At 44.6% G+C, this 26,136-nt stretch overlaps 1 protein-coding gene across 7 annotated transcripts in view; it reads left to right on the plus strand.

Moving 5' to 3' along the window:
* Positions 1–26,136, plus strand: part of syngap1a (synaptic Ras GTPase activating protein 1a) — a 54,546-nt gene that overhangs the window by 12,458 nt on the left and 15,952 nt on the right. For 3 of the 7 annotated variants that reach the window (XM_005159316.6, XM_005159317.6, XM_009293917.5), the window contains 7 exons: positions 19,124–19,218; positions 23,208–23,329; positions 23,946–24,099; positions 24,452–24,550; positions 24,703–24,942; positions 25,025–25,357; positions 25,626–25,776. In XM_005159316.6, coding sequence (XP_005159373.1) covers positions 19,124–19,218; positions 23,208–23,329; positions 23,946–24,099; positions 24,452–24,550; positions 24,703–24,942; positions 25,025–25,357; positions 25,626–25,776 — 1,194 coding nt within the window. Of the gene's footprint in view, positions 1–5,131; positions 5,719–19,123; positions 19,219–23,207; positions 23,330–23,945; positions 24,100–24,451; positions 24,551–24,702; positions 24,943–25,024; positions 25,358–25,625; positions 25,777–26,136 lie in introns of those variants that run through there. The other 4 variants (XM_003200501.7, XM_073931327.1, XM_005159318.6 and 1 more) reach the window with 3 other exon arrangements.

The following is a 26,136-nucleotide window of genomic DNA, read 5'->3' on the forward strand; positions in this document are numbered from 1 at the left end:
GAAAGGGGCGGTGTATGATGCAATAATCGTTTATCTCTACTAATGGTTTTTCATAATCGTTAGAAGCCAAAATCGAAATCGGATTTTTCATTAATTGCACAGCCCTAACAGATACACAAACACTTTATATACACACTACACACACTGTGTACAATCAAACACATGACACACTCTCTCTCTCTCTCTCTTCATATGTTTTCTTCACACACGCTGTGCTGTTTGTGTATATGGATGGTGTACGAGTATGCATGGGCCGGTATAAGATTCTGACGTTATGATAACCTTGGATAAAAACATGACGGTGTTGTGCTCGCTGCTCTACAGTATACTCTATTTAAAGGTCTGGGTAAAAAACAACAACTTTTGTCTATTTGAACACAATATGTTTTATTTTGAGAAACATTAATATATTTTGGAGCTGTGAACATGTCAGGCTGAATAATGAAAATAAATCATTGACTTCTGCTGTCTTCATTAGTTTCTAAAACACTGATTTCTGTTCTTTTTTTACAATTTAAAACAACATAACTTTAGGTTATAAAGTCATTTTAAATAATAAGTGGTATCAATGTCTATATCGTAACAATATTAACAAAAAGTATCGGTATCGAATTAAAAAATTGTGGTATGGCTATCCCTAACTAGCATACACAGTCCTGTGTGTTACGATGTATTCGAGATCTGTTTTTCACTTTACAATCTAAATATATATATGCTTCTCAATCCCTGAAGCTAATCTGTCTCTGCGCTGCGCATACATGATGCATTACATAAATCAGGTTTGTGTCTAGAAATGCTGTCAGCATGGTGATGCTGTACGCTTCGCTGTCTAAACTGATCTATAAGTGCAGATCTAATCATATCCAGCAGCTCCTGCAGAAATGAACCATGCAGAACTCACACGCTCCTACAGTACAGAATTATGAAGCAGCCTGTGATTAACACTGATGCATGTGATTGTATTTCAGGAGCTCAAACACACACACACACACACACACTGCCATTCTGCTGGTAACCATGACAATAATTACAGATTGCTGTAGCTGTGTGTTAAGCGAAGGCTCGGGGGAGCGAAAGCTCTTTGGCCGCCCATCTATCTCTCTCTCCTTTTATTTTTCCTTTTGCTTTATGCTCGTTCTTATTTAATATGGAGGACGGCCATCCGCAGATTGAAGGCTTGTGTTGTCATGGAAACTGTAAGTCGTTGTGCCACCAGCCAACTCCTCTCCCCGTGCGCACCTTGGACTGTTCCGCATTGCTTTGCTATGTATTGCTGCAGATCAAACCATTGTCCTCAGAGCAGGGGGGTGTGAGCTGCGTGTGGGCTCAGTTTGATGTGTCCCTTATGATGATGACGGTGGTGACTTTTCATTGCTAATTCAAGAGATTTGCTGGAATTTTCAGAAGTGTTAGCATAATTTCAGATGTTAATCATTATTGTGATTCCAGTATAGTCTGGAGATTTACATAATGTGCAGAGCTGCTGAAGTAAAGTTAAAGGGGCAGTTCAGCCCAAACTGAAAATCTCCTGTTCATTCACTCACCCTCCGCTCAGCAACATGTTGGACACTTTCTTCATCCAGTGGAACATTAAGGCAGGTTCTGAGCTGAATCTGTGCTTCTTGGTGCTTCATATAATGAACCGCCAACTATTCCAGCTGTGTTTTACACAGCGGAAGCCCTTCCAGCTGCAACCCAGTACTGGGAAACACCCATACACACTCATTCACACACCACACTCATTCACACACACTCATACACTAAGGCTAGTTTAAGTGATGATCAGTTCCCCTATAGTGCATGTGTTTGGACTGTGGGGGAAACCGGAGCACCCGGAGGAAACCCACGCCAACACGGGGAGAACATGCAAACTCCACACAGAAACGCCAACTGACCCGTCCGGGACTCGAACCAGCGACCTGAGTGCTCTGTAGCCACATTGCGACACCACTGAGCCACCGTGCCACTGGTGACAGATTCAGCCTTAAATCAGCTTTAATCTTCCACTCATGAATGCGAGTCTCCTTCATCTTCATGACCTGTTGGTGACGGAAATAACTGGAAATGTTCATTTTTGTGTTGAATTATCCCTTTAATGTGCCGACAGTCACTGAAGTGAAGTTAACTAATCACGAATACACCTGAGACTGTACTTTACCTCATCAATAAGACAGATCAACCGCTCTCCTGCAGCGCGGGAAGCTTTCAGGCTGAATGAAAAGCGTGCACTATATGACCATTGGAGAGGCGTCAGGTGTGCAGTGTCTGTTACTGCCGTCCCAAATCGCACACTTATGCACTATTCTGTCATTTTGTAGTATAAATAGTGTAAGTAGAGTGTTCACACTGAAAACTCTCAAATTAACCAGTGTACTTTACTTACCTGAATGGTAAACAGAAGAGAGTAATGCTGGACACTTCACACACTCAACGCCCACAGCTTTGCTCACATAGCGGAAGAGGCGGAGCTTTCAGTGGCTCATGTTGGATTACTTGATTTATTCTGGATAGTGACAGCAGTATTCTCCTATGAGAGGGATTATAGCGCCTCCTGATGGTGATTGCGGTTATTCTCATGGCAGGTGTTATTTGGTAGTTTGATCATTTACTTCACTGATTCGGCAACCGGCCAACATCATCCAGGAAATGGTTGAATTAATGCACAATAAAAAATGTTAGTGTTCCGTTTGGGACAACGCTTCATACATATACTACACTGTTGAGTGTGTAAGTGCAGAAGTACATAGTGCATAAGTGTATAGTGTGTCCAAACACATGTTACAGGTGAAAATTGGCCGTAGTGCATGAGTGTGTGATTGAACATTCATGCATTCATTGTGTTTCCCAGAGATGGGTTGTGGCTGGAAAGGCATCAGCTGCGTGAAAACCTGCTGGATAAGTTGGCGGTTCATTCCGCTGTGGTGATCCCGGATTAATAAAGGGACTAAGCTGAATAGAAAATGAATGAATACTGAAGCAGTTCAGGCATTTTAAAATGACCAAATCAACATGTCAGATGTTGTGCAGTGTGCTCAGCCTGCGGGATTATCCACACACACATTTCCATCATCACATGATCTCTTATAACAATATCACATGACCTTCTTTTATAAGTATTTTTAGAGGTTTTTTACCTTTATGTGGAAAGGACAGTAGAGGTGGCAGACAGGAGAGTATTGGGAGCAGAGAGAAGGGAAGGGTCGGAAAAGGACCTCGTGCCGGGAATCAAACTCGGGTCACCGTGAGCACCATGGTGCTGTTGATGCATTTAACCACTGTAATATTGGCGCTGATCACATTTGGGAGAAGTGTTTCCATCGTAGTTAATGCGCATGTTTTCTTATCGAATAAAAAGTTTTTCCTACTTCTTTATGCGCAGGTTTTTTAGTGAAGTTTAGTTATAATCTAATTTGGAGAGGATCACGTGCTTATGATTGCTTGCAGCCGGCCCTGCATTATTCAATTTATGATTGACCAATCAGACGATTCCTTAGCCACTATAAGTACCCTGAGTTCCATATGACAGCCATCTTCGTTTTGAAGAATCCCCCCTTCCACCCCTACTCCTCCTCCTTTCCTAGATGGGTGGCATGGTGGCCCAGTGGTTAACACTGTTGCCTCACAGCAGGAACGTCACTGGTTCTAGTCCTTACAAAGCCAGTTGACATTTCCATGCAGAGTTTACACCTTCTCCCCGTGCTCACGTGGGTTTCCCCCGGGTTCTCTGGTTTCCTCCCACCGTCAAAAAACATGCAGCTTAAGTTAATTGACTAGTCCAGCACCATAGACATGCTGCTAGTCAGTAGTTATCTCTTAAGAGCGATCACTATCTGTTCATCAGCTACTACAGCAGGGAAGTGTTCAAGTTCTACCTGAGCTCAAACTCCCCTCTCGCCTTGCAAACGGGAGGGAGCCCTGGGCTCGAGAATCTTCTGAGCTCAGGGCTCTCTCCCCGGACAGCATGCCAAACACGCTTTGTAATCACTCATCTGAGGGTGAACTCTTGAAAAAACATTTTCTAAATGCATGCTCATCATGGTGTTGTTTATGCGCATATCCAAAATGAACATTTAAAAGGTGGATGAAAACGCAGCGCTTCACTTATATTTGGATATTTTGGTTTATTGCATAAAAATGCTTGATGGAAATACCAAGATGTGCAAACACTTATGAATCTTGAATCTTTAGAAAACCCACATAGAACCTGATGCGCACAGCTGAGAACGAGAAACTTTTATTCAATAAAGAAATGCACAGAAACTCAGATTTATTGAGGAAAGTCTTCATCGGTCTGGGCTACAGTGCTGTCGTTTCTCTCAGATGATTTGACAGATGTAAGTGTGTGTGTGAGGGTGTTTGCCTCATTAATGTTGTTGTGCAGATCTCCAGTGTGTCAGATGTGAGATGTTGTGCTGATTAAAAGGCCTCAGCCCTCTGTCAGTCCGTCATCACAGGGCTTCAGTGTTCTTCAATCACTTTCCTTCAGCTTAGTCCATTAATTCTTCAGGGGTCGCCACAGCGGAGTGAACCACCAACTATTCCAGCACATGTATTACAGAGCAGATGCCCTTCCAGCTGCAACCCAGTACTGGGAAACACCCCCCACACACACACACACTCATACACTACAGCCAATTTAGTTCATCAAATCCCAGAGGAAACCCACGCCAACACGAGGAGAACATGCAAACTCCAAACAGAAACACCAACTGACCCAGCCAAGACTCAAACTAGAGACCTTCTTGCTGTGAGGGTGCAGTGCTAACCACTGAGCCACCGTGGCCCCTTCAGTGTTATTACTCGCTATACTCTTCCCTCCAGAACTGTCTTGAGCATCTGTCTGCGCGCTCATCATGTCAGCAGCTTCTTCTTTCCTCCTCCTCATCTATTAAAGCAGACTCGCTCAGTTTCTCGTAGCAAATTCCGTTTTTCCCGTTTATTCGCAAGTGTCTGTGATCATTCCAGTGTGCGCATTCACTTCATTCGCGTCTTTTGGATGGAAACGCAGTGTGCGCGCGCGGCTCGTGCACATGTGAGGTAGTATCAGATCTCCTTCAGCCTGTCAGACACGCGCGCGCTGTAGGACTGCATGGTTTTTATATTTTGTGTGTGTGAGTGTGAGATGAAGATGAGGAGGAGGATGCGCGCGCGGCCCGCCCACGCAGGACCATTCCTGACTCTCGCGCTGCGCGTCTAACCGTCGCGCTGAATACATCACATCTATAATTCTCGGTGATGATGATGGTTATGATGATGATGAAGACGACGGTGCAGGAGTAACGGGATGAAGATCGCGGGTGGCCGCTCGCACATCAACCCGCCGCGCGCGCTTCTGTCGCGTTCACCGCGGAGCGAACGATGAGCGCCGGCGGGAATCTCTGCGTTACCCTGGAAACGGCGGCGGAGACTCGAGTGAGCGCGGGCCGAGCAGAGAGCACCGACGGGCGGACTGCAGACGGAGGAACGCGGAGCTCCAGCGGAGACCGAATCAATGAGCGATAATCACGCGTGAAATACTGAAGATGAAGATGATGATGATGAAGCGCCTCTGCAAACTAAAGTTGAGCGCGTAACGACGGACTGATCTGAGGACAGATGAAGGAGCGACAGCGGGACTCTCTGAGTGCAGGACACTGATCAGGAGACCGAACACACACACTCACACACACACACACGCACAGAGCCGCGCTGGGGCCTGACGCCTCGGTCTCTGCTTCGGTAAGTCCCTCAGGAGCCTCTTCAGCTCTTCTCTGCCTCTGCTGTGTGTCAGGAGATTGTGTTTCTCTCTCTGTCAGTCATTAGGAGTGGATGTGTGTCCTCAAAGTGTGTTTATTGCAGTGGATTAGCGATAGCTGTACTGTAATTGCTCTCTGTCTCAGTGGCGCCCCCTTTAGACCGGCGCTGCACTATACTGCACACACACACACACACTCACAGATTGACATGTACAGTACACACACTGCAGGAATACTGTACGCTACAGTACGCTCCGCTGCAGCTTTGATTTCTAGTGCACTTGCTGAAGTGCAGAGAGTACATGGAGAGATGATTCTGACAGCATCAGGAAAAGGAAGGAAGTGTCAAATATAATATTTTTATTATAATATATTTAATAATATAATTACTAAATATATATTATATTGTTATATATTATAATAATATAATATATTGCAAGTTTCACCATTTAGACAAAAAAGTCTGAAAAGTGCAAAGTGTAAAGTCAGATTTGCAAGAATTCTAAGTGTAAAAAAGTTGAGAATTGAGAATTCAAAGTAATAATTTTTTAGAAAATTCATTGTGTGGTAAAAAAGGCTTGCATGTGTGTGTGTGTGTGTGTGTGTGTGTGTGTGTATACAGTCCATTTAACTTTATATGTTTATTATAGTGCTGGGCAAAGAATTATCATGATCAATCACATCCAAAATAAAGGTTTGTTTAGACATAATTTTGATGTGTGTTATATATTTATTATGAATATGTATGATACACACACACACATGCATAAAAACAAAACTACAAAACATTTTTCTCTCTTTAAATTTCTGTATAATTTGTATCATATACACACATATATATTTATAAATAAAGATAAACATTTTCTTAAATATATGCATGCATGTGCGTATTTATATATATATATATGCATCATAAATACACACATCGGCCACTTTATTAGGTACACCTGTCCAACCTGCTCGTTGACACAAATGTCTAATCAGCCAATCACATGGCAGCAGCTCACTGCATTTCGGCATGTAGACATGGTCAAGAGGATCTGCTGCAGGTCAAGTGAGCATCAGAATGGGGAAGAAAGGGGATTTCAGTGACTTTGAGCGTGGCATGGTTGTTGCTGCCAGACGGGCTGCTCTGAGTATTTCAGAAACTGCTGATCTACTGGGATTTTCACGCACAACCATCTCTAGGGTTTACAGAGAATGCTCCGACAAAGAGGAAATATCCAGTGAGCGGCAGTTCTGTGGGCGCAAATGCCTTGTTGATGAGGCCAGAGGTCAGAGGAGAATGGCCAGACTGGTTCCAGCTGATAGAAAGGCGACAGTAACTCAGATAAGCACTCGATACAACCGAGCTCTGCAGAAGAGCATCTCTGAACACACAACACGTCCAACCTTGAGGCGGATGGGCTACAGCAGCAGAAGAGCACACCGGGTGCCGCTCCTGTCAGCTAAGAACAGGAAACTGAGGCTACAATTCACACAGACTCACCAAAACTGGACAATAGAAGATTGGAGAAACGTTGCTGCTCTGATGAGTCTCCATTTCTGCTCACACATTCGGATGCTCGGCTCACAATTTGGCCTCAACAACATGAAAGCATGGATCATCCTGCCTTGTGTCAGCGGTTCAGGCTGGTGGTGGTGGTGTAATGGTGTGGGGGAGATTTTCTTTGGGTCCATTAGTACCAATTGAGCATCAACGCCACAGCCTACCTGAGTATTGCTGCTGACCATGTCCATCCCTTTATGAGCACAGTGTCTCCATCTTCTGATGGCTACTTCCAGCAGGATAACGCAGCATGTCATAAAGCTCAATCATCTCAGACTGCTTTCTTGAACATGACGATGAGTTCACTGCACTCAAATGGCCTCCACAGTCACCAGAGCTCAATCCAATAGAGCAGCTTTGGGATGTGGTGGAACGGGAGATTGGCATCATGAATGTGCAGCCGACAAATCTGCAGCAACTGTGTGATGCTATCATGACAATATGGAGCAAAATCTCTGAGGAATATTTCCAGCAGCTTGAAGAATCTACAACATGAAGGATTCAGACAGTTCTGGAGGAGAAAAGGGTCCGACCCGGTAATAAAGTGGCTGGTGAGTGTATTTATCAGGTCAAAAGTCTTTTATTTTGGATGCAGTGAATCTTTGGCCAGCACTGATTAACACACAATGGATATAATAATATCAGCACAGACTCCTGTATGTTTTAGTAACTCCTCCATCAGTGTAAGGTAAAGTGTGTGTGTGTGTGTGTTGTGAGAGCTGCTGTCGGTCTGCATGTTGTGTTTGCTGCTCCTCCATTCCCAATATAAGTGCTGTGGCCTGTGGATCGGTGCCGAACAGTTCTGCGACGGCGGCCCACACAGAATCTGCACACTTTTCTGACAGTGTGTGTGTGTGTGTGTGTGTGTGTGTGTGTGTGTGTGTGTGTGTGTGTGTGATTAAAGCAGAGGAATGTTGCAGAAGTATTTGATGCATCTGGTTCTGGATGGAGGACTTGTGAATGATGTTTGCTGTTCACAGCTCTGGTTGGTTGGCAGGTGGTTGCTATGCTGTTGCTAAGGTGTTGTGATTGGTTGCCGGAGTGTGTGTTATGCTGCTTTGTGGCTTTATCCTTGTCTAGCAGGTGAAAAGTGTGTGCTTGTATGTGTGTGTGTGTTTGAGCGGATCTGCAGATGCAGTGTGTGTGTGTGTGGATCTCAAAATAAAGTGTGTGTTTGCATGGACCTCCAGATTAAGTGTGTGTGTGTGGATCTCCAGATGAAGTGTGTGTGTGTGTTTAAGCAGATCTGTGGATGTGTGTGAGAGAGTTTGTATGAGTGTGTGTCTGAATGAGTGTGTGCGTCTGAAGCATATTTGCTGACGAAGTGTGTGAGTGTGTATGTGTGTGCGTCGGTGTGTATGTTTGAGCAGATCTGCAGATAAAGTGTGTTTTTGCCTGCATGTGTGTGTTTGAATAAGTGTGTGTGTGAGCAGATCTGTAGATGAAGTGTGTAACTGTGAGCGTGTTTAAACAGATGCAGTGTGCGTGCGTTCGTGTGTGTGTGTGTGTGTGTGTGTGAGCATATCTGCAGATAAAGTGTGTGTGTGTGGGTTTGTGTGTGTGTTTGATCATATCTGCAGATGGAGTGTGTGTGTGTGTGTGTTGGGATCTTCAGGTGGTGTGAGCAGGTGTTGTTCTGCAGTGGGGGATTGTGGGATTGGCTGACGAGAGCATCAGGAGTTGAGAAAGGCTGAACTTTATGCAAATGAGATGAGAAAGTGCAGGCCGGATTTACACTAAAGCCTGTGTGTGTGTGTGTGTGTGTGTGTGTGTGTATGTGGGACGACAGTCTTTCAGCTGGATTTACTCCTGAAACACCATGCTTTAACGCTGTGTTAACCAGATCTGGTGTGTGTGTGTTTGTGTGTGTGGGTTAGGGTTAGAGATGCTCTTCTGCAGAGCTCGGTTGTATCGAGTGCTTATTTGAGTTACTGTCGCCTTTCTATCAGCTGGAACCAGTCTGGCCATTCTCCTCTGACCTCTGGCCTCATCAACAAGGTATTTGCGCCCACAGAACTGCCGCTCACTGGATATTTCCTCTTTGTCGGAGCATTCTCTGTAAACCCTAGAGATGGTTGTGCGTGAAAATCCCAGTAGATCAGCAGTTTCTGAAATACTCAGAGCAGCCCGTCTGGCAGCAACAACCATGCCACGATCAAAGTCTCTTAAATCCCCTTTCTTCTCCATTCTGATGCTCGCTCTGAACTGCAGCAGATCCTCTTGACCATGTCTACATGCCGAAATGCAGTGAGCTGCTGCCATGTGATTGGCTGATTAGACATTTGTGTTAACAAGCAGGTGGACAGGTGTACCTAATAAAGTGTCCGGTGGTTGTTCATGCATGTCTGTAGTTTGCAGTAGTCAATATCTTGCCTTTATAGTTGTACTCTTAGAGCTTTGTGTAGTCTGAATGATGTTAAAGCTAAAGGTCTGTCCTGGAGAGCTGATAGTCTGATATATTATTCATACATGATCTTTACTGACTGCAGATCAGCACACAGCAGTCAAGCGGGATGTTTTCCAGCCTCGTAAAACACTTTATGATTATTATAAATGTTCATATGTGATGTGATGAGGATCGGTCTGCTCTTTCTGCAGCTCTGAAAGTCCTCAAATGCATGACAGCATCACCTTACAGCCCGTGTAAAAGCATCTGACATAAACGCAAGCGCTTCATCATATCATCAAACTCCTGAAGACTGAGAATAATGCCTCAGCTCAGAGTTCTCATCAATTATGTGTGCTGGAAACACTTTCAGCTCGTCATTATAAACATGAGTGTTCAACACAGCGCAGCTTAGAGATTGATGAACATTGTGAATGCATTTGCTTGCAGATTCTTTGCTACAGATGATGATGTTGTTTTCATCTATTAATAGTTTGATTATTTTATTATCACTGAGATATACAGTACATGTGATTACAGGTCATCTAGAATGCATCATAAGGTGTTATAAATAATGCATTAGGAATATCTTTTAATTATGCGATATATTGCATTGTTTAAAGCAGTGGTCTTAAACTCAGCTCCTGGAGGGCCACGGCTCTGCAGATTTTAGCTCCATCTACCTCCAAATCCCACCTGCTTAATATTCTCTAGTCACCTCGATTAGTGGATCAGCTGTTAGAATAGGGTTGAAGCAAAACTGTGAAGAGCTGCGGCCCTCCAGGAGCTGAGTTTGACACCCATGGTGTAAAGCAGGGGTCACCAATCCTGGTCCTGGAGGGCCGGTGTCTCTGCAGGGTTTAGCTCCATCTTGCCTCAACACACCTGCCTGGATGTTTCGAGTATACCTAGTAAGAGCTTGATCAGCTGTTCAGGTGTGTTTGATTAGGGTTGGAGCTAAAATATGCTGGACACCGGCCCTCCAGGAACAAGTTTGGTGACCACTGGTTTAAAGTGTTATCAAAGTATTTAGATATTTTTATATTTAATGTCCCCCAAAAGTCTCACCTGTGCTGCTTTATTAACGTTTTGTTTTTATCAGTGTTTAATCATTAATTTGATCTTCCAGTTGTTTTAATGCTAATAGAAAGCAGCTTCATGTGCTTTGAAGATAGATCTCGCAGTGTGATCATTCCCAATAGTCACGCCGCTGGATCTGCAGTGTTGAGTCTGTACTATAGTTCATTGTTTTTATGTGTTTTTGAGTTCCACACAATTCATATTGCTTCAAAACACATGAAGTTACCTTACATTTAAGTGGATTGAACTTAAAACAATTAAGTTGTTCCCAAAAATCTCAAGAATTGTGTTGTTTCTGCTCATTGACAGTGCATTAGGGAAGTACTGACAGCGCTTCACTTTTTCCACATGTGTTTATGTTACAGTCTTATTTCAGAATGGATGAACTTGATTGATTGATTTCCTCAACACAAGCTCTGCACACCTGTCTTTGGGAATGTTTGCCCGTTCCTCTTTCCAGTTCCTCTCCAGCTCTATCAGGTTGGATGGGAAGTGACGGTGTTCAGCCATTTTCAGATCTCTCCAGAGATGCCCAATAGGGTTTAGGTCTGGGATCTGGCTGGGCCACTCAAGGACATTCACCGAGTTGTTGTTGTGGCGCTCCATTGATATGTTGGCGGTGTGCTTTGGGTCATTGTCCTGCTGGAAGATGAAGAGTGGCCCCAGTCTGAGGTGGAGAGCACTCTTGTGCAGGTCTTCATTCAGGATGTCTCTGTACATCGCTGCATTCATCTTTCCCTCTATCCTGACTAGTCTTCCAGCTCCTGCTGCTGAAACACATCCCCACAGCATGATGCTGTACAGAGTGTTATTTGTGTTATCTATTAAATTACTCAATACATTGTATTTGTTAATGCCTGCCCCCACCCCAACCCTAAACCCGACCCTCATAGCACTAAAAATATTAATTATTGTTACACAGTGTCATTAAAAATGCTGCTATATTAATGTGCATATCGCACTTCCGGCCGGCCGCATTTTTGTTTGGTTCCAGGGTCGGGGATTATTTAGATTGCTGAGTGTGTGGTGTAAACATTTTTGTTGATTTGATCACACTTTCAGTTTAATAATAATGAACATATTGGAGTCATTATATTGAGTTTTCACTGTTTACTTTAATCCAGTATGTGGTCCTGCTGCTGTGTCCTCTTTCTCCTTTCATTTGTGACTTTTATTAGGTTTAATGTTTTATTTATTATGGTTTTATGTCTAGTTCAACATTTAGTTTTTGTGTTTACACATTTGACATCACGGTAGCTCAGTAGTCAGCACTGTGGCCTCACAGCCAGAAGGTCGCTGGTTTGAGTCTCGGCTGGGTCAGTTGGTGTTTCTGTGTGGAGTTTGCATGTTCTCCCCGTGTTGGTGTGGGTTTCCTCCGGGTGCTCCGGTTTCCCCCACAGTCCAAACACATGCGCTATAGGGGAACTGATCAACTACACTGGCCGTAGTGTATGAGTGTGTGTGTGTAGATGAGTGTGCATGGGTGTTTCCCAGTACTGGGTTGCAGCTGGGAGGGTATCCGGTGTGTAAACCATATGCTGGAATAGTTGGCGGTTCATTCCGCTGTGGCGACCCCTGATGAATAAGGGACTAAGCTGAAGGAGAGTGAATCCAGCTACCTGCAGCTCAGTGTGTGTGTGTGTGTGTGTGTTTGTGTGTGTGTGTGCGCTGTTTAATACCTGAGAGTGTGTTTGGGGTGAGGATGTTAATGGCGGGATGCTGATGAGTCTCAATGCAGCTTGTTGATGTTGTTGCTGAATTAAACATATGTGTGTGTGTGTGTGTGTGAGGCTGTTTTCTCTTTCTGCTCGAACGCGCCCACACAGAGACCCTTCCTCAAGCGGCAGATCAGTGTGTGTGTGTGTGTGTGTGTGTGTGTGTGAGATACATGATCAGTGATGCTCTCAGCGATTCCCACCCACACACACACACACACACACACACACACACACACAGACAGACACACACATGCACTTCAGCCTGACATTGCATTAACATCCAGGATGGCGTTCGGTGTGTGTGGGTGTGTTTGTGTGTGTGTTTCGTGCGCGACCTGATCGCACTCGGGAGAATTGAAAGTGTAATTTACAACTGCTGATTTTATGACTAATTGAAGCTTTTCTGTGGTTGTGCAAGTGTGTGTGTGTGTGTGAGTGTGAGTGTGTGTGTGTGTGTGCGTGCCAAGTGTGTTTGGAGTGTGGCAAATGTGTTTGGTGTATGTTTGTGCCAAGTGTGTGTTTGGTGTGTGTGTGTGTGTGTTCTGCATGTATGTTTGATGTATGTGTTTGTTGTGTGTGTTCTACATGTATGTTTGGTGTGTGTGTGAATGTGTGCACAAGTGTGTGTTTGGTCCTTGTTCTGCAAGTGTGTGTTTGGTGTGTGTTCTGTAGGTGTGTTTAGCGTGTGAGTATTTATGTGGTGTGTGTTCTGTAGGTGTGTTTAGTGTGTGAGTGTGTATGTGGTGTGTGTTCTGGAGGTGTGTTTAGCATGTGAGTGTGTATGTGGTGTGTGTTCTGTAGGTGTGTTTAGTGTGTGAGTGTGTGTTTGGTGTGTGTTCTGGAGGTGTGTTTAGCGTGTGAGTGTGTGTTTGGTGTGTGTTCTGGAGGTGTGTTTAGCGTGTGAGTGTGTGTTTGGTGTGTGTGCATAAATGTGAGTTCTCCAAGCGAGTTTGGCATATGTGTGTGTGTGTTTGGTGTGTTCTGGAATTGTGTTTAGCATGAGTGTGTGTGTGCTCAAATGTGTGTTTGGTGTGTTCTGCAAGTGCATTCAGCATGTTTGGTGTGTGTGCTTGAATGTATGTTTGGTGTGTGTGTGTGTGTGCTCGAGTGTGTGATTGGTGTGTGCACGCAAGTGTGTTTAGCATGCTCAGTGAGTGTGAATTTAGTGTGTGTGCGTGTGAGTGTGTGTTTAGTGTGTGCATGTGAGTATGTTTGGATGTGTATATGTGCACGAGTGTGTATTTGGTGTGTGTGCACGTGAGTGTGTTTGGGGTGTGTGAACAAGTATGTTTGGTGTGTGTGTGTGTGTGTGTGTGTGTTTAGTGTGAGTGTGCTCAAGGGTGTTTAGCGTGTTTGGTGATTGTGTTTATTCTGTGTGCATGAGTGTGTATTTAGTGTGTGTTCATGTGAGTGCATGAGTTTGGTGTGTGTGCATGTCTGTGTGTGTAACGCGTGTGTGTGTGTGTGTGTGTTCTGCATGCGCTGAGCTCCGTGTGTCTTTTATGCTTAAACGGAGGCAGTTTCCATGACAACCAAACAAAGAGCTTGAGTTCAGAACAAAACTTGGAGAAACAGAAGGACGAGTGATGGAGACTTTACATCAGAGAGAGGATTATTACTGCTGATGAACCACTGAGCTGCACTACAACCAACCCTGCAGGAGAGCTGCTCCATAGCAACTCCCTGGCAACTACCCAAAACACCCTAGCAACAATATGTCACTCAGGCACATCCCACTGAGAGTACAGTCAGATGAGGCTCAGGTGTGCAGCGCTGCCTCTGAACTGCAGAGAGAGTCATGAACAACCCTGCGGTCCTGTTGAGGAGAGAATTAATCAGAGATCAAGGAGGACTCAGTGGTCAGCACTGTCGCCTCACAGCAAGAAGGTCTCTGGTTTGAGTCCCGGCTGGGTCAGTGTGTGTTTCTGTGTGGAGTTTGCATGTTCTCCCCGTGTTGGTGTGGGTTTCCTCCAAACACATGCGCTACAAGGGAATTGAGTGTGTGTGTGTGTGTGTGTGTGTGTGAATGAGTGTGTATGGGTTTTTTCCAGTACTGTGCTGCAGCTGGAAGGGCATCTGCTGTGTAAAACATGCTGGAATAGTTGTCGGTTCATTCCGCTGTGGCGACTCCTGATGAATAAAGGGACTAAACTAAAGGAGAATGAGTGAATGAATGAATGTGATGAAGAAGACCACACACACTTTCTTCTTCAGCACTTTGTCATTCATTCATTCATTCATTCATCACAGGTCTCCACAGCAGGATGGGTGATCTCTTATGGATCCTATTTTAACACAATTCAACAAAGAGACTCATTGTGTTTATATCAGTATAATATGGCTGTGGACACACTATACCTGCACACAGTTCTGTCCACACAGATCACAGAAGATGATGTTCATCACAGCTGCCCTTTAAAAACACACCAGACAACAATAATGTAGATAATGTGATGACTTCCAGAGCTCTCCATGCCGTATACACAGATTAATGAGAGTTTGGAGCAGTGTGTTTGCTGCTTCTAGTCTCATTAGTGCAGTACAGTCAGTGTGCATGGAGACTGTAATCCCCCTCTCCTGTTCTTCATGTGTTCAGAATATTGAGAAACTTCCAGCATTGCAGAAATGTAAGCCAGAGCCGTCCTGCTCTCGGTCTGCTCCTGCGTTCTCTCATGCACTGCTCATTTTAATTACGCAATTTCGTTTTTAAAAGCTGATTAATTACACTAAAAACTAACTCTAATATGATTGCTTAATTTTTTGAAGCGATGTGTACTTTACTCGTTACTTAAATAAATATGATTACGTAATTCCCGTTACCCCCAACACTGCTCTCCAGTAGCCTCATCATTGCTGGATTACAGACTGTACTGGTGTGTGTGTGTGTGTGTGTGTGTGTGTGTGTTGTTTAAGGATCTGTGTGTTTCTCCTCTGAGCTGCAGCGGGTTTGCGCTGGGTTGGTGTTTGTGTTGTATTTTTAGTGTGATTGTGTAATTGATGCTGGCTGGAGTCAGATCAGACGCAGATGATTAGCACTGCTGTTTATCCAGCACACAGCGGCAGGCAGATGATATTCCTGAAGAATCAAATCTCATAATCCTGTAAAGACCCCAGCAGCCGTCATGAAGTACTCATGGCAGATTATTACACACTGCACACGTCACACTGCGCTGATCAAAGCTGTGTGTGGAAGGTGGAGCAGGCCGATGTGGACACACTCATTTACTGTTCACTACTGCCTCAATATGAAGATCTGACACAGAAGAACTCTGTTGGGTGGAGAGTGTAGGAGTGGGTGGAGACTGGTTAATTGGGTGGAGAGTGTAGGAATGGGTGGAGACTGGGTAATTGGGTGGAGAGTGTAGGAGTGGGTGGAGACTGGGTAATTGGGTGGAGAGTGTAGGAGTGGGTGGAGACTGGTTATTTGGGTGGAGAGTCTAGGAGTGGGTGGAGACTGGTTAATTGGGTGGAGAGTCTAGGAGTGGGTGGAGACTGGTTATTTGGGTGGAGAGTGTAGGAGTGGGTGGAGACTGGTTATTTGGGTGGAGAGTGTAGGAGTGGGTGGAGACTGGTTATTTGGGTGGAGAGTGTAGGAGTGGGTGGAGACTGGTTAATTGGGTGGAGAGTGTAGGAGTGGGTGTAGACTGGTTAATTGGGTGGAGAGTGTAGGAATGGGTGGAGACTGGGTAATTGGGTGGAGAGTGTAGGAGTGGGTGGAGAGTGTAGGAGTGGGTGGAGACTGGGTAATTGGGTGGAGAGTGTAGGAGTGGGTGGAGACTGGTTAATTGGGTGGAGAGTGTAGGAGTGGGTGGAGAGTGTAGGAGTGGGTGGAGACTGGGTAATTGGGTGGAGAGTGTGGGAGTGGGTAGAGACTGGGTAATTGGGTGGAGAGTGTGGGAGTGGGTAGAGACTGGGTAATTGGGTGGAGAGTGTTGGAGTGGGTGGAAACTGGGTAATTGGGTGGAGAGTGTAGAAGTGGGTGGAGGCTGTTTAATTAGATGGAGACTATGAGTGGGTGTAAATTTTTAAGTGGGTGGAGACTTTCTAAACCTGGCTAATTGGGTGGAGTTTATGTAAGGACGTGTGTGGGTGGAGACTGAATAGCTGGAGATTGTAAGGTGTGGTGATGACTATAAGTGAAGACTGGATGGAAATTGAATGAGTGGGTGGAGACTGGCTGAGTGGGTGGTGACTATATGAGTGGGTGGAGTCTGTGTGTAACGATATTGAGTGGAGGGTGACTGTATGAGGGGTGGAGACTGGCCGATTGGGTAAAGTCTTAATGAGTGGGTGTATACTTTATGAGCGGGCGGAGACTGTATGAGTAGGTAAAAACTTTTCAAAAGGGTGGAGACTGGCTGATTGTGCGGAGACTATGAGTGAGTGGAGACTAAGTAGGTGGAGAGTGCATACGTGTGTGGAGACTGTATGATTGGGTGGAGACTAAGTGGGTGAAGACTGCATGTGTTACTGAAGACTGTATGAGTGGGTGGAGACTGTATGAGTAGGTGGAGACTGTACAAGTGGGTGGAAAATTAATGAGTGGGTGGAGACTTTGTAAGTACTTTGGTTGGAGACTATGAGTGGGTGGAGACTGTAAGTGTGTACGGACTTCGGCTTGACACTGATGAGGAGGCGGAGACTATATAAGTATGTGGAGACTGAGGGGGTGGAGACTGTCTGAGTGGGTGGATGTGATTGGGTGGATGTGTAACAGGACAGCAGGTTTGATCTGTGAGCTGATAGAGGTTGCAGTGTTCAGTTGTCTCTGGTGAGCAGGATGGAGATCAGCTCCAGCGGCTGCAGGTCAAGTGTTTCTTAAAGCTCCAGGTGTTCTCCACGTCTGAGAGCAGTGGGTGGAGGTTTCCAGAGGAGATGGAGAGCCGGATAATCACGCTGAACCCGCCGGCTTCATTTCTGCTGTGATTATCCTGAGAGCGAGCGCGTGATGAGTGTGTGTGTGTGTGTGGGACTGAAGAGAGATGGAGATGGAGGCTGCGTGTGTATTTATAGCAGCAGGAATGCAAGTTCTGTAAAGGTTTGCTGTCCTGAGGGATGAATCACCACAAAACAAGACAAAACACTGACAACAGCCCAGAGAGACACCGCCAGTGTGTGTGTGTGTGTGTGTGTGTGTGTGTGGACTCTGAGTGAATAATTATTCCTCTCTCTCAGTGTTGTCAGATGGAGCAGAACTTTAGTGCAGAGTCGATATTCTCCTGTTTTACAGCGTTCAGCATCATAGCCAGAGCCAGACACAATATCCACACACTCTGGGCTGTTGTGGACAGAATTTCACTCATTCATCACTTTTCTTTTCGGCTTAGTTGCTTTATTAATCTGGGGTGGCCACAGCGGAATGAACCGTCAACTCATTCATTCATTCATTTTCTTTTCGGCTTAGTTGCTTTATTAATTTGGTGTGGCCACAGCGGAATGAACTGTCAATTATTCATTCCTTCATTTATTTTCTTTTCGGCTTAGTCCCTTTAATAATCTGAGGTTGCCACAGTGGAATGAACCGCCAACTCCATTCATTCATTCATTAATTTTCTTTTCGGCTTAGTTGCTTTATTAATCTGGGTTCGCCACAGCAGAATGAACCGTCAACTCATTCATTCATTTTCTTTTCGGCTTAGTCCCTTTAATAATCTGAGGTTGCCACAGTGGAATGAACCGCCAACTCCATTCATTCATTCATTCATTTTCTTTTCGGCTTAGTTGCTTTATTAATCTGGGTTCGCCACAGCAGAATGAACCGTCAACTCATTCATTCATTTTCTTTTCGGCTTAGTCCCTTTAATAATCGGAGGTCGCCACAGCGGAATGAATCGCCAACTCATTAATTCATTCATTCATTTTTCTTTTCGGCTTAGTTGCTTTATTAATCTGGGATGGCCACAGTGGAATGAACCATCAACTCATTCATTCATTAATTCATTCATTTTCGGCTTAGTCCCTTCAATAAACTAAGGTTGCCCCAGCGGAATGAACCGTCAACTCATTCATTCATTCGTTCATTTTCTTTTCGGCTTAGTCCCTTCAATAATCTGGGGTCGCCACAGCAGAATGAACCACCAACTCATTCATTTTCTTTTCAGCTTAGTCCCTTCATTAATCTGAGATCACCACAGCGGAATGAACCATAAACTCATTCATTAAATTTTTTTGTTTGTGTGTTCTCCCCATGTTGGCGTGGGTTTCCCCCAATTCTCCGGTTTCCTCACACCATCCAAAGATATAAAAAATACATAACAGATTGAACAAATCTGGCACTCGTCTAGCTCCCTTCCTCCTCAAGTGTTTCCCTAAGCTGCTGCAGTTGAGGAGTTTTTGAGATCCACCTGAGCTCAAGCTCCTCTCTCGCTCTGCGAACAGGAGGGAGCCCTGGGCACGAGGATGCCTTAAGCTCAGGGCCCTCTCCCGAGACAGATATTATATATCATATTATTATAAATGTGCTTGTTTCATGGATAAGCTTTGGTTTGATCTTTTCAGTGCAGTCTTTACACTAATGTAATGTTTATTTACTCATCAGTAGCTTTATTAAATAACTAATGTGATGTCTTGAATACTCTGATGAATATTTTTGCCGTGTGTGTGTGTGTGTGTGTGTGTGTGTGTGTGTGTGTGTGTGTGTGTGTGTGTGTTTTAGAGCACGCTCGTGCTCGCAGGAAGAGCTTTGCCACGTCGCGGCAGAGAAGCATGGAAACTCCGCCCACTGCCCCTACACAGCCATTTCGACAGCCTGTGAGTAGACACGCCTCCTCTCTCTCCTTATTGGATGTTCAGTGCACTGCATACACGCCCCCTCATGAATATTAATATCCAGAACATAATCATGTGCCCTAAATACCACGTCCAAACAACACACAACAAGCTATTTATCAGCACTAAACACAACACGACAGAACATTTACAAACCAGCCACTGCAGAGGATTTTAATCTCGTTAAAACCTAATGAACTAATTTAACAGTTTTGACTTTTCTAGTCTGCTAGTTATTTCATTTTGATGATCTGAGGTGAACTATCAGCTGCTGCGTTCAGTATGGCGATAAACGTCTCGTAAGATGACGTTTAGACTCAGATTGGCAGCATTTCACACAGAGTAAAGCACATAATCAGTACCTGAGGAGGAGATCTCTGTTATAGTAGTTTGTGCTGTCATGTAATGGTGTCTAAAATAGACATTCTGCACGTCGCTGTAGCAGATGATCAGGAGAAATGCTGCTTTAAACATGGAGAAGACCACTTTTATTATGTGTAGTGTAGGCATGTAGTTCAGACACGATGTAAGAAACTTTACTTTAGAAAATTTTGACCACACGTGGAGATATATATGTGGGGTTTAACAATTTTTTTAAATGCAGAAATTGCTTGAAAATTCCACAAATAATTAAAAAGAAATTAAACGAAGTATAAGACATTAGCCCCTTTCACACATACAGACCTTTCCGGAAAATTACCGGCAATTTTCCGGAAAGGTTGTATGTGTGAACAGGTCCTTTTTGAAAATACCGGTAAATTCGTTCTGGCTATTTTCCGGAAAGAGAAGTTATAACATTACCGGCAATTTGCCGGAAAGCTGCGCTGTGTGAACGCAGAAGGAATATTTCCGGAATAAGCGCGTGCACGTCTAGAACGTGCTGACGTAAGACTTCTGCTTTAGCCAATCACAACAGTCAGACGCATTTACGTCCGCGCGGTTTGTGAGAATAAAAGCCTTTGAATATTTTTCCAGACGCATTTAGCTGCTAGAAGTTAGTCAGATCACGTTTATATGTTCATCTTAATGCCAACTGTGTAAATAATCATCGATGAGATGCTTATGATAAGCCGTTGTTTGTTTACCTTCAAGCTTTGCGTGTGCCTGTGAAACAGCCTGTGAGCGTCAGCACACGCACATATTATGAACATCTCGACATGCGAATATGATCCTGTGAAAGTTGTTTAAAATATTGATCATCAAAAGAGTTTGTAATTTAGTCAAATGTTTACAAACACAAGCGCAGCCGTTTACAGCTCATTTGTGGTGAATGATGTCAGAATTTACCGGTATTTTGGAATGGATGTGTGAATGCTCTTTTCCGGAAAATTTCCGTAACGTCCTCGCCTGTGTGAACAGCGCTTTTTTGAACATACCGGTAAAGTCGTTCCGTAAATTTTCCGGATATTTTCCGGTATCACTGTGTGAAAGGGGCTATTAACTTCACAATATCACATAAAGCATAAACAGACTGCAGGAGTGTTTTCTTGTAAAATAAATGCCAAAAAATGTTCATTATTAGCTTATTTCTTTAATTGTTGCAGGCAAAAGATCTGTAGATCTGTCAGACTGAGAGTTATGAAGTGAATTGTTTGATGCATCTGCTTCAAACGCTTCTAGTTCTGCACAAATATCCATGCACACAGTCAAATCTATCATTAATAAGAGCCTTAATAAACCTCATAATAAATCTCACATACACACTCTGCTGCTGCCGCTGCTGCCTTTCATTTAGGTAGGTTACGTTAATGTTCAGGTAAGCGTGTGTGTGTGTGTGTGTGTGTGTGTGTATTACTGACACGTTACAGTTTTGGGCCAATTTTGTCTTAGAAAATGAACTGAATCTGACAAAACAGTACCTTGGAGACATCTGGGACATACCTGTGTGTGTGTGTGTGTGTGTGTGTGTGTGTGTGTGTGTGTTATGAGTCCCTTATTTGGAAAAACCATTAAGTTATAATGTAAATGAACGTGTTTATATTGATTATAAAGCAAATATATTTAGCTTTTTGAGTCTGGTTTTAGTGTTTATTATTAATTAATTCTTTTTTTTTCTTGTAATGTCCTCATTCGGATAGCTAATGAAATGTGTGTGTAGCTAAATTGTCTACATACGAGTCCCTGTGTGCAAAAACCATTAAGAAATCATGTGAATCAATGTTCATATATTGATCTTAAAGCGGGAGTGTTTCCCTTTGGGTCTGGTTTTAGTGTTTATAATGAATTTATCCTATCTTGGAATGTCCTCATTTGGATAGCTGATTAAGTGTGTGTGCGTGTGTGTGTGTGTGTGTGTGTGGATCACGTGTTGTGGTAAATGTTTCAGCAGAGGATTGAGGGTTTATTTTTGGGCTGGTGTTTCGGTCGGTCGTGTTGTGTGTGGGTTGGTGTTTTTAGTTAGCTCCTATCAAGACATGTTGCAAAACAAGCTAATTATCTCATAACTGAAATATTATATACATTTACAAAACAAAACAAAGCATTGCTTAATTGTTACAGACTGTAGAATAGCATTTCTAACACACACAGGACAGGAGGTGAAGTGTATCTCACCTGAACTAACATTGACTAATATCTCACTTCATCTGGAGTTCATCATTTACCTCCGTCTGCTGTCAGAAAATGCTCTTTTAATGAAGATTAATCAGACATTAATGTTTATAAAGGATGTAATGTGAAGATATTGTGGTGTTTTCTAGAAGAGATTGAAGTGTTTTGTGATGTGAAAGGCAGAATACACTCTTCTGGATCAGCGTAGACCTTATAAACCCGTTCCAGGATGTGGGTTTGTTGGTGGTGAATGTGGATCTTTAACTCCTGCAATCCTCCAGTGATGTGCCTGAATATTTATAGCCAAATCAAGATGAATATTTCAGTAGTAGTGATGTTCATGCCGCCAGATTTACCCAACACAAGCGTCTTCCTCTGGAATGGAGCATGATGAATATGAGCTGCGTTTATTGAGGATATCTGTGTTAATGAGATGATCACTGCTCATCTGCATATCAGTGTGGGATTAACAGCGCAAAACTTACTTCTTTTTGAGAATGAGGATTAAAGCCAATTATTAATCATGCTAATTAGGTTTGTTGATTGAGCGAAGAGCTAATCTGGTAGCGCAGATCTTACCGGACAATCTGAGAATGAAAATTAAAGGATGAAATCTAATTAAACGTGTCTATCGTCTAAACAATGACAACTTTACTTTAATTACTTATAAATAAATGATATTACAGATATAGATATTGTACAGATGCATATATAATTCATTCATTGGTTTACCTTCGACCTAGTCCCTTATTTATGAGGGTTCACCACAGCGGATTGAACCACCAACTATTCCAGCATATGTTTACACGACAGATGTTCTTCCAGCTGCAACCCAGTACTGGGAAACACCCATACACACTCATTCTTATACACACATACACTATAACCAATTATCGTAGCCCCGCCCACTAGTGCCCATCTCTTCCTCATTAGCATAAACTGCAGCCCTGAGTGAGAAGCAGCCTGCAGTGCTGTTTTACTTCACACACACACACACACGCAGTTCTGCAGATGTCCAAGACAAAAACACACACCTAGTCAGACACAGTCACTCACACACACTGCGCTGCAGAAGTCAGAGATGCAAAAACACTTACTACACACACACACACACACAGATACACACACACACACACTCAGCGCTGCAGATGTTAGAGACTCAAATACTCATACAAACACACACATACAGTGCTGCAGAGATATAAACACAAATACCACACATACACACACACACACACACGCAGCGCTGCAGATGTCAGAGTGTGTGGCGTGGGCAGCAGCTGCAGTGACTCACTGGATCCAGGAATGGCATCACTGACTCACAGTGCCCTCTGCTGGAGATCCTCTGCTCTCACACTGTCATCACTGTGTGTGTGTGTGTGTGTGTGTGTGTGTGTGTGTGTGTGTGTGTGTGTTCACAGAGTTTTCTCAGCCGCCGCTTGAAAGGATCAATTAAACGAGCAAAGAGTCAACCCAAACTCGACCGCACGGGAAGCTTCCGCCACATGATTCTCCCACGATTCCGCAGTGCTGACCAGGAGAGGTACGAATACACACACACACACACACACACACACACACACACACACTGCAGTGATGCAGTGACTCACTCTCCCATTGTGCATCAGTGAGTCACAGAGATGTACAGCACATATAGAACTGTGCGAGTGTGTGTGTGTGTGTGTGTGTGTGTGTGTGTGTGGGAGAGAGAGTTTGTGCATACATATGTATGTGTGTGTGTGTGTGTTTGTGTCCAAGAGAGAGTGTGTGTGAGAAAGAGTGTGTATGCATGCATGTGTGTGAGTCTGTGTGTAACGTGTGTGCGTATCTGAGAAAGTGTGTGCGTGTGTGTTTTGCGCATGTGTGTGTATACAGAGTATGTGTGTGTGAGAGTTTGTATTTGCATGTTTGTGTGCACGCATGTGTTTGTGAGTGAGTGTGTGTGCGCATTTGTGCATAAATATGTGTGTGTAAGAGTGTTTGTGTGTGTGTGTGTGTGCACCTGTGTGGCTGGTATTCATCACCTTGTGGGGACCAGAATTATTGAAGTGTTGATTAAATGTCAGGTGTGTGTGTGTGGGTTTAGTGTTGTGGAAGAGGACAGAATATACAGTGTGTACAGTATACTGAAACACGTGTGTGTGTGTGTGTGTGTGCAGGACGCGTCTGATGCAGAGCTTTAAGGAGTCTCACTCTCATGAGTCTCTGCTGTCTCCGAGCAGCGCGGCCGAGGCTCTGGACCTCACGCTGGACGAGGACGCCATCATCAAACCCGTCCACTCCAGCATCCTCGGCCAGGAGTACTGCTTCGAGGTGCTGTGTGTGTGTGTGTGTGTGTGTGTGTGTGTGTGTGTGTGTGTGTGTGTGTGTGTGTGTGTGTGTGTGTGCTCAGACACTGGCTTCATGCATGTACACACCTGTGAGCAGATCAGAGCTTCATTATCATCATCCAAACCTTCTCAAACAGCAGAGCAGCGGGACATTCATCCCTCGTCCACTTCAGTGTGTAACGCTGCCCTGTGTAGTCAGTGAAGACTGTCCCCTTTTGCTCATCACTTCTGTGTAACGCTGTTTGCTCTATTCAGTAATTGCGTTCAGGAATGACACAGAGCTAAACACTGGATCATTTATTAATAGTATGATGTTGTATGATCTCCGTCTTCAGGTGACCACGGCGTCAGGAACCAAGTGTTTCGCCTGCCGCTCCGCTGCTGAGAGAGACAAATGGATCGAGAATCTGCAGCGAGCCGTCAAACCAAACAAGGTACTAAACAAACAGCTCACACACACACACACACACACACACACACACACACTTCTGTCTCATTATTCGGCTCAGTGGAAGCATGTAAAGGTTGAACAGGAATTGTGTTGTGTTCTGTTGTGAAACGTGTGTGTGTGTGTGTGTGTGTGCAGGACAACAGTCGTCGTGTGGATAACGTGCTGAAGTTATGGATCATCGAGGCTCGAGATCTGCCACCGAAGAAGCGCTACTACTGCGAGCTGTGTCTGGACGACATGCTGTACGCTCGAACCACCAGCAAACCGCGCACCGACACCGTCTTCTGGGGCGAACACTTCGAGTTCAACAACCTGCCGGCCATCCGCAGCCTCCGACTGCACCTCTACAAGGAGAACGACAAGAAGAGGAGGAAGGTAGCTCTGCTCGCGCGCAAGTGTACACGCTGCCTCCCGAACGTGTGTGTGCGTGAGAGTGATCATGTGTGTGTGTGTGCAGGAGAAGAGCACGTATCTGGGTCTGGTCAGCATCCCGATCCCGAGCGTGACGGGTCGTCAGTTTGTGGAGCAGTGGTACCCGCTCATCCAGCCCAGTGTTCTGGCTAAAGGCGGCGGCGGCGGGGGGAAGATCATCAACGCCTCGCTGCGCCTCAAGTCCCGCTTCCAGAGCATGAACATCCTGCCCATGGAGCTCTACAAGGAGTTCGCCGAGTACGTCACCAACAACTACCGCACGCTCTGCGGAGTGCTGGAGCCGCTGCTCAGCGCCAAGAGCAAAGAGGAGGTGGCCTGCGCGCTAGTGCACATCCTGCAGAGCACTGGGAAGGCCAAGGTCAGCACACACACTCCATCACACACACACTCTCTTTTCATCACACAGCATATGTTTTACACAGCAGATGTGCTTCCAGCTGCAACCCAGTACTGGGAAACACCCATACACACTCATTCACACTCATACACTATGGCCAGTGTAGTTGATCAGTTCCCCTATAGCGCATGTGTTTGGACTGTGGGGGAAACCGGAGCACACACGCTCATAAAAGTCACTAAATTTCACTGACCGCTGTGTGTGTGTGTGTGCATGTGTGTGTGTTCAGGACTTCCTGTCTGACATGGCCATGTGTGAGGTGGATCGTTTCATGGACCGTGAGCATCTGATCTTCAGAGAAAACACTCTCGCCACTAAAGCCATCGAGGAGTTCCTGAAGCTCATCGCACACCGCTACCTGAAGGACACCATCGGTGAGGGTGTGTGTGTCTGTGTGTCTGTGTGTGTCTAAGTGTTCGTGTGCATGCATGTGTGTGTGTGTGACTCAGTGAGTGAGTGTCAATGCATGTGTGTGTGAGAGTGCATGTGCGTGGGAGTGAGTGAGTGTATGTGTGTGTGTGTGTGTGTGAGAGATCCTGGTATTCTTCATGTTATGAGGACCTAATGTCCCCACAAGTATAGCAATAGCAGTATATGATGAGCGTGTGTTGATTGTTTTTAGTCTCCAGGAGGAAAACGGCTGATAAATGAGAAAGAGTGAAGGAGCGTGGAGATGTAGAAGTGCAGTGTGTGTGTGTGTGTATGTGTAATGAAGTGATGATGATGTTGATGATGATGAT

The sequence above is a fragment of the Danio rerio genome, chromosome 19, assembly GCF_049306965.1.
Source record: "Danio rerio strain Tuebingen ecotype United States chromosome 19, GRCz12tu, whole genome shotgun sequence".
In the NCBI taxonomy this organism is placed as follows: Eukaryota; Metazoa; Chordata; class Actinopteri; order Cypriniformes; family Danionidae; genus Danio; species Danio rerio.